The sequence below is a fragment of the Aulonocara sp. 'chitande type north' Nkhata Bay genome, linkage group LG8 (assembly GCF_057382095.1).
Source record: "Aulonocara sp. 'chitande type north' Nkhata Bay isolate Kocher_YH1m ecotype deep benthic linkage group LG8, A_spYH_male_GT1.1, whole genome shotgun sequence".
NCBI classification, from domain to species: Eukaryota; Metazoa; Chordata; class Actinopteri; order Cichliformes; family Cichlidae; genus Aulonocara; species Aulonocara sp. 'chitande type north' Nkhata Bay.
In genome coordinates this window covers 16,232,693-16,244,152 of record NC_141351.1, presented here as the reverse complement: position 1 = coordinate 16,244,152, position 11,460 = coordinate 16,232,693, and the positions used below count along the sequence as shown (strand labels likewise).

Below are 11,460 nucleotides of genomic sequence, written 5' to 3'. Positions count from 1 at the left end.
CAGAAAGGGTTTTATTGCCAAATATTGAGCAGGTTTACAACATTAGGAAATTGCAGATACACACTGCATGGCCAAATTAAGGATCACACGGCCCATATTTACCCGGGCGAGGAGCAGAAAATGGATGGATGGTTGGACGGATGGATAAACACACCAATGGGTGTTCACCCTCTTGACCTACATTTGAAAAAAAAAATGGCAATCTGTCGCCATCTAATGGTGAAAATGGGGCAGCGCACGCAGCCGATACTGTTGATTTTCTGCAAACAGGGCTCACCTATTACTAAAATCTCCAATCCCCATGCACCAGCAGCAGACAAAAAAATAGCACCACATTGATGAATGCATATCACCGACTGACTGATACATATTTTTTTTTCCTGCAGCATCTATCTGGCGTCATCATCAGGCGCCCGTATTTACTTCTGGTCCAGTTAGTTGCTGCTGATGCCTGCTGCGATGGAGGTAAACAGGGACGAAGCGGAGCGCTGCATTGACATTGCAGCGGCCGCCTTAACCAACCAACAGCCGGACAAGGCGCAGAGGTTCCTGGAGAAGGCGCAGAGGCTCTTCCCGACAGAGAAAGCCAAAGGTAAGTCAATATGGGGGGAAAGGGGGAGGGGGGCGCACATTCAGCTGCGAAGATGCGCATCATCACCTCCACAGCCTGCAGCATCACCTGCACTCCTCATGAGCAGCGCATGTAGCCAGGGCCTTTGATAGCACTTAAGCTAGCTGGTTCATTTATGCAGCTTCTGCGTTTTTTCTCATTCTTTTTTTTGTACGAATTTCACTTTAAAATGAAGTGTCTGCAGTGCTTTAATTTGCTTTTCTAACAGAAAGCTAAGCCTTTAATTTAGGTGAACAGGAGTGGACTGGGAGAAAGGCTAAATAAGTCCTAGATGTCCAAGATTACTACATGCTACTTTCCCGTGATCATTTCAAAAAATATTTTTGACAACACAGGTATTATCCTTCTGAGCTCGCCAATCTACAAACCGGATTGCAAAAAAGTTGGGACACAAAACAAATTGTGAATAAAAACTGAATGCAATGATGTGGAGATGGCAAATGTCAATATTCTATTCAGAATAGAACGTAGATGACAGATCAAAAGTTTAATCCGAGAAAATGTATCATTTCAAAGGAAAAATATGTTGATTCAAAATTACACGGTGTCAACAAATCCCAAAAAAGTTGGGACAAGTAGCAATAAGAGGCTGGAAAAAGTCAACTTGAGCATAACAAAGAGCTGGAAGACCAATTAACACTAATTAGGTTAATTGGCAACATGATTGGGTATAAAAAGAGCTTCTCAGAGTGGCAGTGTCTCTCAGAAGCCAAGATGGGTAGAGGATCACCAATTCCCACAATGTTGCGCAGAAAGATAGTGGAGCAATATCAGAAAGGTGTTACCTGGCGAAAAATTGCAAAGACTTTGCAGTTATCATCATCAACTGTGCATAACATCATCCGAAGATTCAGAGAATCTGGAACAATCTCTGTGCGTAAGGGTCAAGGGCGTAAACCCATACTGGATGCCCGTGATCTCCGGGCCCTTAAACGACACTGCACCACAAACAGGAATGCTACTGTAAAGGAAATCACAGAATGGGCTCAGGAATACTTCCAGAAACCATTGTCAGTGAACACAATCCACCGTGCCATCCGCCGTTGCCAGCTGAAACTCTGCAGTGCAAAGAAGAAGCCATTTCTAAGCAAGATCCACAAGCTCAGGCGTTTTCACTGGGCCAGGGATCATTTAAAATGGACTGTGGCAAAATGAAGACTGTTCTGTGGTCAGACGAGTCACGATTCGAAGCTCTTTTTGGAAATGTGGGACGCCATGTCATCCGGACCAAAGAGGACAACCCAAGTTGTTATCAACACTCAGTTCAGAAGCCTGCATCTCTGATGGTATGGGGTTGCATGAGTGCGTGTGGCATGGGCAGCTTGCATGTCTGGAAAGGCACCATCAACGCAGAAAAATATATTCAGGTTCTAGAACAACATATGCTCCCATCCAGACGTCATCTCTTTCAGGGAAGACCCTGCATTTTTCAACAAGATAATGCCAGACGACATTCTGCATCAATCACAACATCATGGCTGCGTAGGAGAAGGATCCGGGTACTGAAATGGCCAGTCTGCAGTCCAGATTTTTCACCTATAGAGAACATTTGGCGCATCATAAAGAGGAAGATGCGACAAAGAAGGCCCAAGACGATTGAACAGTTAGAGGCCTGTTTTAGACAAGAATGGGAGAGCATTCCTATTTCTAAACTTGAGAAACTGGTCTCCTCGGTCCCCAGACGTCTGTTGAGTGTTGTAAGAAGAAGGGGAGATGCCACACAGTGGTGAAAATGGCCTTGTCCCAACTTTTTAGGGATTTGTTGACACCATGACATTTCACCATATTTTTCCCTTAAAATGATACATTTTCTCAGTTTCAACTTTTGTTCCGTGATTTATGTTCTATTCTGAATAAAATATTGACATTTGCCATCTCCACATCGTTGCATTCAGTTTTTATTCACAATTTGTTTTGTGTCCCAACTTTTTTGGAATCTGGTTTGTAGCTCAATACTAAATAAATACAGAAATACAACATTCAGCTGAATAAAAACAGAAAAGTGATCAATATAGCCACACATGCAAACAAATGTACTATATTTATTGGTGTGAAAAAGTTTGTCTTTTTCTTGTTTTTGTGTTTTTGTATTTTTTTTGTACATTTGTGCCACTTACATGCTTCAGATCATCAAACAAAATTCTCTGATAATTGAGTACTTCTTGGAGTACCAATAGTACTCCAAGAGCACATCAATGGCTCATCCAGAAGGTCACAAAATTCTGTGGACTGATGAGACAAAAGCTGAACTTTATAGAAAGGTTGAGTGCCTTTGCATCTGGCATAAAACACACAGCATTTCATAAAAAGAACATCAGACCAGCGATCGGTTCCTGCGTTGAAGCTCAATCGCACAAAGTAACTGAAAAGCAACCAGCAAGTCCACCTTTAAATAAAAACCAAATGAAGGTTTTGGGTTGGCCTAGTCAAAGTCTGGAGTTAAATTCTATTCAGATACTTTAGGATGACCTTAAACAGACCATTCATACTGAAACAATTCTGCCAAGAACAGTGGGCCAAAATTCCTCCAGAGTGATGTGAAAGATTCATTGTGAGTTATCCCAAATGCTTGATGCCAGTTCTTGCTGCCGTGGATGGCACAACCAGTTATTAGGTTTAAGGGGCAATAACTTTTTCCCACGGGGCAGGTAGGTTGGTTAGTTTTTTCACTTAATAAATGAAATCCTGATATAAAAACTGCACTTTGTATTATATTTGAGTTATCCATGTCTAACATTAAGTTTTCTTTGATTCTCAAACATAGAAGTGGGACAAATGTGCAAAACAAATATGACATTAGGAAGGATGCAAATACTTTTTTGCACCACTATACATGGTGGCATGTGCTTGTGCCCAACTTTACCTCTTCTTAGATTCCTGTGGACACCCACATACACCCCAGATACGCCTTAGACCATGACCCACCTCACATATAAATATAAAACCTGTTAAAACTGCAGCCACAGCATATCTGAAAATAAAATAAAATAAATAAAGCTGCAACAAGCAGACAGATCCTCCAACAAAAACTATATTTAGTTTAATGATTTTCAAACATAGCTATAGTTGTATACTCTGCCCCCAAGAAGCTCTTATAATACCATTGAACTTGATTGCTTGGTAGCTTTACATCTGCTTGATGACATGGATAGTCCCACTATCGAACATTTTGTGTTTTTAACTGCTGTTGAGTACTTGATAGAATATCTTTGAACATATCTTCTAGTATTGCTGGATGTAATAGCAAAGAATGGATTTACACCCAGACAAGATATCCATTCAGACTTCAGCGGGGTGTCGGAGCCTCGACAACGGCAGAACATAAAGGAGAACGCCAGACCTGAAGAAAAGCCTGCAGAGTCTTCAAAATCCTACATGGCTGATCAGCTAGAAGCTGTGAGGAGGTACGTAAGACTGCTGATTACATAAACATACTGTTGGTTAAAATAAACTCCTTGATGGGTATATTGACTGCAATTGTGATTGAAATTTGTAATCATGTGCTCTCTGCACAGGATAAAACAATGTAAAGACTTTTACGAAATTCTCGGGGTGTCGAAAGATGCCTCAGAGGATGAACTGAAGAGATCATATAGAAAACTTGCTTTGAAATTCCATCCAGATAAGAACAGCGCTCCTGGGGCAACAGAGGCGTTTAAAGGTAAGACGGTGATTAAACTCATCCAAGGTTCATATAGCACTTACAGAAAGCAACTTATAGCAGCTTCATGTTCTAACTTTCCAACAGCTATTGGCAGCGCGTACGCTGTTCTGAGCAATGTTAACAAAAGGAGACAGTACGATCAGTGTGAGGAAGGGAGAAGACATCCTTCCAGACACGGCCCAGACAATGGAAACTTTGAGCCGGATATTTCACCTGAAGAGCTCTTTAATATGTTCTTTGGAGGAGGTTATCCATCAAGTTAGTCTCATAGTTTGGTGTTTCCATATAATGCATGTGAGACGGAGTATTTTAATTGCAAATATATATTTCTGTGGTGCGTTTTTTATGTGCTAAATGTGTTAAATCAATCTAGGCCATGCTCACGTATACAATAATGGGCGGATGCGTTACCAAAGGCGGGAGAGAAGAGAGCGACAGCAAGATGTAAGTTTGATACTTAAAAAGCTAAACTGTAACTGTATAGAGTTGTTTATGTTTTGCCTGCAGGGGGAGACATTTAGTCATCTGCCATTTTACAAGCTGAGGCTTCTCTCAGAGACTGTGTGTGTTTGTTTGTAATGTGTTTTTTCCACAGGGAGGTCTCGCCCTCTTTGTGCAAGTCATGCCCATCCTCATCCTGGTTATTGTGTCAGCTCTCAGTCAAATAATGGTCAACAGCCCCTCCTACAGCCTCAGCTTCAGGCCGTGAGTGTGATCCTTGTAACACAAGAATCTAAAGTAACACAACTAACTGTTGTTCTGCAAAACTGCGAGGGACTTAGACAAAAGATTATCTCTATGTTAGCAGAATCCAACCCAGGTTTTTTTCACGGTACTTCTGCTTTCACTCGATCTTTGCATAAGCTGGGTGGTCGTGTTAGATTTGCCTTCACAGTATTGGCGGTTGTTTCTCCTCGTATTAATTTGCTGCTACCTCTGTTAGTTCCAATTAATCACAGAGCTCCTCTTGTTTGTGCTGCTGTCATGTGTCTTGTCCCGTTCCCAGTACACTGCCTTTGTGTGTTCAGATATACGCCTGCAGTTTCGGGCCCTGCTTTAAACCATTGTCAGCAGTGACTCATGTTAAGACAGACAGATGGTGCAAGATCTGTGCTGCATTCTGTCATATGATAACACTCCCACACTCTGGCCTGTTGTCACGTAGGTCAGCAGGTTACTCACAGAAGAGGCTGACTGAGAACCTGAAGGTGCCATATTATGTGGGGGAGCAGTTCTCCAAAGAGTTCACTGGTGTGAATCTGAAAAATCTGGAGCGGACGGTGGAGGATGATTATATTTCCAACCTTCGCAACAACTGCTGGAAAGAGAAACAGCAAAGTATGACAATAAACGATTCTTATATCTGAATTTAAGCATGAGTATTGGTGTGATTGTCAGTGTCATTATCAGTGCTGAGATCATTTTTTAATTGTGTGTGTGTGTGTGTGTGTGTGTGTGTGTGTGTGTGTGTGTGTGTGTGTGTGTGTGTGTGTGTGTGTGTGTGTGTGTGTTTGTTTTTTACAGAGGAAGGAATGCTATACAGAGCTCGCTATTTTGGGGACAGCGATCTATACCAAAGAGCACAGAGGGCTCGCACACCAAGCTGCGCCAAGTTGTCCGAGATCACAGCTTCTTCTGGATGAAAATGCTTTCATGATTCAAAGCAAGTTCTTCAAACTCTGAATATTTTCTCATTTTGGCACCAGGGATGGGGCAAAAATATTGACATTCCAATATATAGCATTGATTCCCCTTGATTAACTTAGGGTTGCAGGAGGGCTGAAGCCTATCCCAGCTGGCATGGGGCTAAAGACTGAATACACAACCAGACAGACAGCCCATCAGAAGGCTTTCCGCTTGGCTATCCTCTGTTTTCTCAATACCATATTTGGCTTCAGTATGTCAATACTTGTATCATGCAAGCACATCAGACTAATTTTACTTACCAGAATCACAGCTTCATGACACTTGAACCTCTAAAAAGAATGGTGGTAAAGTCAACAAAAGTCAACCAGCTTGCTGTGAAGACGTTTTGAAAAAGGCTTTTTTTTTTCTTGTCTCCAGGTTTCCAGAATCACTACAAAAGATTACCAGTAATTTATTAAGATGCATTTCTACAATCTGGAGGCTGAAGATGACTCAACAAGGAGCAGACCAGCACCACTCGTCACCAAACAGATCACACAAACTAACTCAAACAATTTCTGTGGAAGTCTAGTATGTGATAAAAAGATATAGCGTTAATATAGTGTTTTAGAATGGAAATGGTACTTAAAATAGCTTGCTATCCTCAAAAAATGTGGGTTTGAAAAACTTTAGGTTACTTGCGCAACTCTGGTTCTCAGAAAAGCATTCGTTTCGATGGCTCACTATGCGATGCTCCTCCTTGGGTATTCCTCAGAAATATTTATTTCATTATGCCAATTCTGATTGGCTGATGATCGTAACAAACATGTCATTCAGAACCAACCACCCTTAAGTAGCTTGCACAAATAAGCTATGTTTATTCAAGATAAGCTAGGCAGCTAGCACCTAGTGAGCTAACACTCCTAAATGAATTCTTTTGTTTGTGTATTTTTCCATTACAAAAAATACCATAGTATAAAAACAAAACTATTTTTTGGTGGGGACTGTTGCATCTATTTTATTTATAGCCTATAGCACATTTAAACAACAGAAGTTGACCCAAAGTATTTAAGAGATAGGCACATATACCAAAAACCCTGTTACATGAAATACATGAAAAACTGGAAGTTGTGTTGACAAATTATTGTGGAAAATAAAAATCATAGTGATTTGTGGTCATGAAAACATGTTTAGAATTTGCTAATTTGATGAGGATGTAATCACCAATCAATTAGGATTGGCATAATGGTTCTGAGTACACAGGGAGGCGCATTCCATGTCTAAACGTCAAAACGGATACTAAGAATGAGAACCTCCAAGCACTAAAGAAAGAACATAAAGAACACTTTATATTTGTTTTGGGGGGAATGGTATGAAAACAGACCATACTTAAGTTATATGTAGTCATATGGATGTTATTTATGTAGCAATATAACAGATGCCACATTGAATGCCACCTTGATTTTATGCTGTAATTCAATGGAGAAAAGTTTGAGGGGTTTTGATTTTAGATGCACATTCTCAGACTATGCAGTAGTAATCTAATACGTCAAATGTCTAGGCTTTTTAGACACTTGAACACCTGAAATTTGTCTTCTTCTGCTGTGTGTGAGATAGCCACTAGGACATGTCCCTGTCACTTTACCTCCTTTAAATGTATTAAGGGCAAACATGTAGTACAACTTCACAATAAATGCCATGAGAATGAGACGTGGCGATCCACAAAATCAGACTTTAACCAGTTCAAGTTGGGAACTGTCACGTCTCTACTCAATCTGTCGGAAAAAGCCATTTTTTGTCTCACTTTTTAAGTTTATAGTATGCTACTTATTCTTTGTATTATTTCTTGGAGAAATAGATTATAAAGAGAGGATAAGAAAACCATACAGATCTTGTTCACTTCGTTTTTCCACCATGTTTTTAATTCTAGATGAAAATAAACATGGTTGCTCAAACGTGCTAAGTGTGACTCTCTGCTTTGAACAGAACAGGCACAGAATGGGAGATAAAAGCTCAGTCAGCGCATTTGGCACGTACAGTGTGCCGGCCGGCTGGCTTACAGAGACAGGGAACTAGAGACAAGGCGGCGTGCACGTTCAGCTCTTCAGTGACGTGCAAAATGTGCCTGGCAGGATGTGCAGCGTCACATTCTTTCAGCACAAACACACTCAGCTGTTTTTTTTGCAGACTGCAGATGCTGCACATCTGATTCATGACTTTGACTTCTTCAAATTTCACACTAGCTTTTTTTTAGGTTTTTAAACTTTTGCGGCATCGTACATGATGTGGCTTTAATGGCTGCCACATATTCCTGTCAGCTGTTCTGCATCGGAATACCGTTAACCACTGTACCTCACCGCACCAGCTGGTGTGCTCTAGTGTAGTTTGCGTTTGTAGATTTTGCAGACTGGGTTCACATATGCACGCACATTTGAAGACTTGATGTTCATTCGCTTTCTCTCATTCTTAGATCTCTCCTAACTCTGTCAGCGAAGTCAACTATGGATCATTTGGATATGAAAGATTGAATAAATAATAAGAAGAAAGAACAAAATGTTAGAAAACAATCATTTATTTGCATTCGATAAAGGTACAAAAAAAAGTTCACTGAGTATTTGAATATCAACCGAAGCAGGACAGGGCTGCACAACACAAGATCAAGTTACATTTGTAATCTTAGCCGCGGCTTGCAAAAACAATGCACAAGGCAAGCAAGGGTAGGCCTTTCACACTTCACAAAGGTTACCAAATGTTCTCTTGGTGTACCACTTCATCAGGCTTTGTCCAATTCAATTAACTGTCATGTATAAAAAGAAAAAGAACACAATGAACTTCAATAATAACTATAACAATATAGCTAGCTGCCGTTGTTTAGTTTCAATAGAAACTGAGGTATGCACTTCCAATACTTGTAAATGCCATGTCACCAGATATAATATGATGGTTACATGTTGTCATTTTAAAATCTGAATGTCAGTGAGTGAGTATTAGGAGCACTGCCTGCTCCAGGTACCATAAAGTTCAGCCCCTTTACAGTGGGAACAGTAGACTACATCATGACAAAGTCCATCTGATACACTTCAGAATGCTTCATATACATGTAATTACAGTAATAGGCCCCTTTGTGAGCTTTTATTGTCCTCTTGTCAGCATCAAAGCACATCAGTGTTTGTATTACTTAACATTCCTCAATTAGAAGATCTTCAGAACTATAGAGCTTCTTCTTGATCACACGGAAACCAGTGCTAAGTTTAATAGCTTGTCTCACTACTGGAGTAGAAGGCGACTTTGTGCTAAAGAGTCCTTGAATTTTAGGCCAAAGGCCGCCCGACTCTAGCCTCAACACCAGAGCGAGCTGAAATGTAGGGACAAGGTATGGGTCCACAGATAGCTGTCCCATGCTCTCACAAACATCCCCTTGCTCAACGCAGAGGTCAATGAGAGCCCCTCTTAAACCGCAGGGCTCACTAGCTGCCAGATGAAGGAGCTCTTGTCCAATGTGCTCCAGAAGTTTGTCTGGAATGAGCAGTTTTGTACATCTTAAGGCGCAATCTGTGTCTTTGGCTTCTCTCAGACTTCGTGCAATCAGGTCCACTACTTCTTTTAAGAGTGTCTCCTCCATTGGATCATAAAACAGGTCCTCATTGAAGGCACACAAGTCACTTGAGACATCTGAGCCTGTGTAAAAGCAAGAATGAGTTAGAACCTGAAACTTGCATACAGAAGAAAAGAATCATGAGATGTGAGATGCCTATGCAGCATTGCTTACCTGAGTCTGAGAGATCACTCCTGCTGCTATTGTTGGACCCTGACTCCATACTCCTGCTGCTGGCAGGTGTGCTGAAATCAGTCAGTCTTTGAACCAGTTTGCCCCAGGACAGCCTTCTGTCGCTGCTGTCCACTGGAGAAGGAGGTGAGCTGCCGATGTCAGTATATGCAAAGAGTTCAGGCATGGTTGTCCTCCCTGCAGTATCAGCTGCTTATGTGGTCAACTGTCACAGGAGAAACAAAGGCAACAGATGAGCACCCAACTACTGCCGTTAATTCCACGTTTAACGACTTAATTAAACATACATATCAGGCTTTTGAGGTATAGCTTTCTGCTAAAGATATGAACAATAAACATTTTCAAAAAGAACACCTTTTTAATTTGACTGCAGCTAGAAGCTGTTTCACTGTCAAAATTAGCTGTAAACTAGCAAAACCGGCAAATAAATTAATTGTACTTACTCGTTATTTAAATTCTGCGTGGTTCAAGGTCGCGGTGGATGTTTAAGATGCGTAGTTTTAACGGTTATTGTCTGCAATTTGTATATGGAAACTTCTTTCCTCTGCTCTTCCTCTCTTTCTCTCACCAGCTGCCAAGCTCTGCAGTCTGTCCTGCAACAATGTTTATATATGTGGGCTGCGAGGCCACGCCTGTCTCTCCCTAACCAGCCAATCAAAAAGAGAGGCACGACACCAGCGCTGCTTCTTGCCTGGTAACATGCCAGCAGAGAAGAAAGACAAACAGGAGGGGGAGGAGGAGGAAGGGGGGTGGTGGGGGATGAATAGCAGACCCTAGTGTTATGGATATGTTTCAGGGGACTTGAGTGGGCTTGAAAATGATCTTGTTGTTTCTTTGTTTGATATCTTATGTGGGTATTTGGTAAACCGTTTTTCTGTATGTGCACCTACATTTTAACAGAATGTAGGCCTGGATGAGCAGGTTCAGTGTTGCAGTGCACATTACGTCACCTGTTTTGCTAAACCATTACATCAGAATTTTTTATCTGGCACACAGAGATGCAGAGAACACTCAGTGCGCTGTGCTCAAGGCAAAACAGATAATAAAAACGGCTATGGGACACCTCTTTCTACATTTACCCTTGAGTTACAAACAAAAAGACTGCACAGAAATTACACATGTTATCATCATCATTATTATTAGAGTTATTTAGCAACGTTCTATGCAGAAATGCGCCGGGGGGTTGTTATTGTAGCATCTTTGCACCATTTATTACTTCATCACAAAAGATAGCAAAGTGTTTTAAGGCATAACACAAACTGTGTATGAGAGTAAAAACATATAGCGGATTTGTTAGAATGCAAAAGCAAGTTATTTGTGTCGGGGCCATAGGCTACATACTACACATTTTGCTCACAGCTGTATGTTGGAAAGCAGCCAGAGGCTACGCTGCATTTCTGCACATGTGTAGGCGTGGAATACACTGTACTTTGTTAGACAGGAACTGAAATACATAAACACGTGTAGGAACACTATGTTCTGAGGTGGGTGCTATAAAAAAGTTATCAGAAATCTTTAGCAGGGGACGTGGAGTAAGAAGATTTAGTAGCTTGAGTAAAAACAAAAACTATGAGAAATCACTTTTTAATTGGATTCTCAGAAAGTGTGGCCAGAAACAAACTAGAAAAAGAAATTTAGGCTCCAGCCAGAGGTGTGTCCTGTTGTGTTCAGGGCCGTCCTGAAACACTCAGTACAGTACAGTACACTCTGTACACTCCCACCCTTCACTTGCTTGAAGACAATCATTCACTG

At 41.1% G+C, this 11,460-nt stretch overlaps 2 protein-coding genes across 2 annotated transcripts; one reads left to right on the top strand and one right to left on the bottom strand.

Annotated features, from left to right (window-relative positions):
- Positions 1-279: 279 nt before the first annotated feature.
- Positions 280-7,884, top strand: dnajb12b (DnaJ heat shock protein family (Hsp40) member B12b). The gene is made up of 9 exons (XM_086303890.1): positions 280-592; positions 3,858-4,035; positions 4,147-4,292; positions 4,380-4,553; positions 4,669-4,739; positions 4,891-5,000; positions 5,461-5,633; positions 5,820-5,958; positions 6,360-7,884. The coding sequence occupies exons 1-8, from the start codon at positions 448-450 to the stop codon at positions 5,936-5,938; spliced, it is 1,116 nt and encodes a 371-aa protein (XP_086160016.1). The 5' UTR covers positions 280-447; the 3' UTR covers positions 5,939-5,958; positions 6,360-7,884.
- Positions 7,885-8,475: 591 nt separating this feature from the next.
- ddit4 (DNA-damage-inducible transcript 4) lies at positions 8,476-10,307 on the bottom strand. Its single transcript, XM_086303888.1, has 3 exons — positions 10,152-10,307; positions 9,691-9,913; positions 8,476-9,599 (listed from the first exon to the last, which is right to left on the bottom strand). Exons 2-3 carry the CDS (start codon positions 9,872-9,874, stop codon positions 9,100-9,102), a joined length of 684 nt encoding a protein of 227 aa, XP_086160014.1. The 5' UTR covers positions 9,875-9,913; positions 10,152-10,307; the 3' UTR covers positions 8,476-9,099.
- Between the last annotated feature and the right edge of the window lie 1,153 nt (positions 10,308-11,460).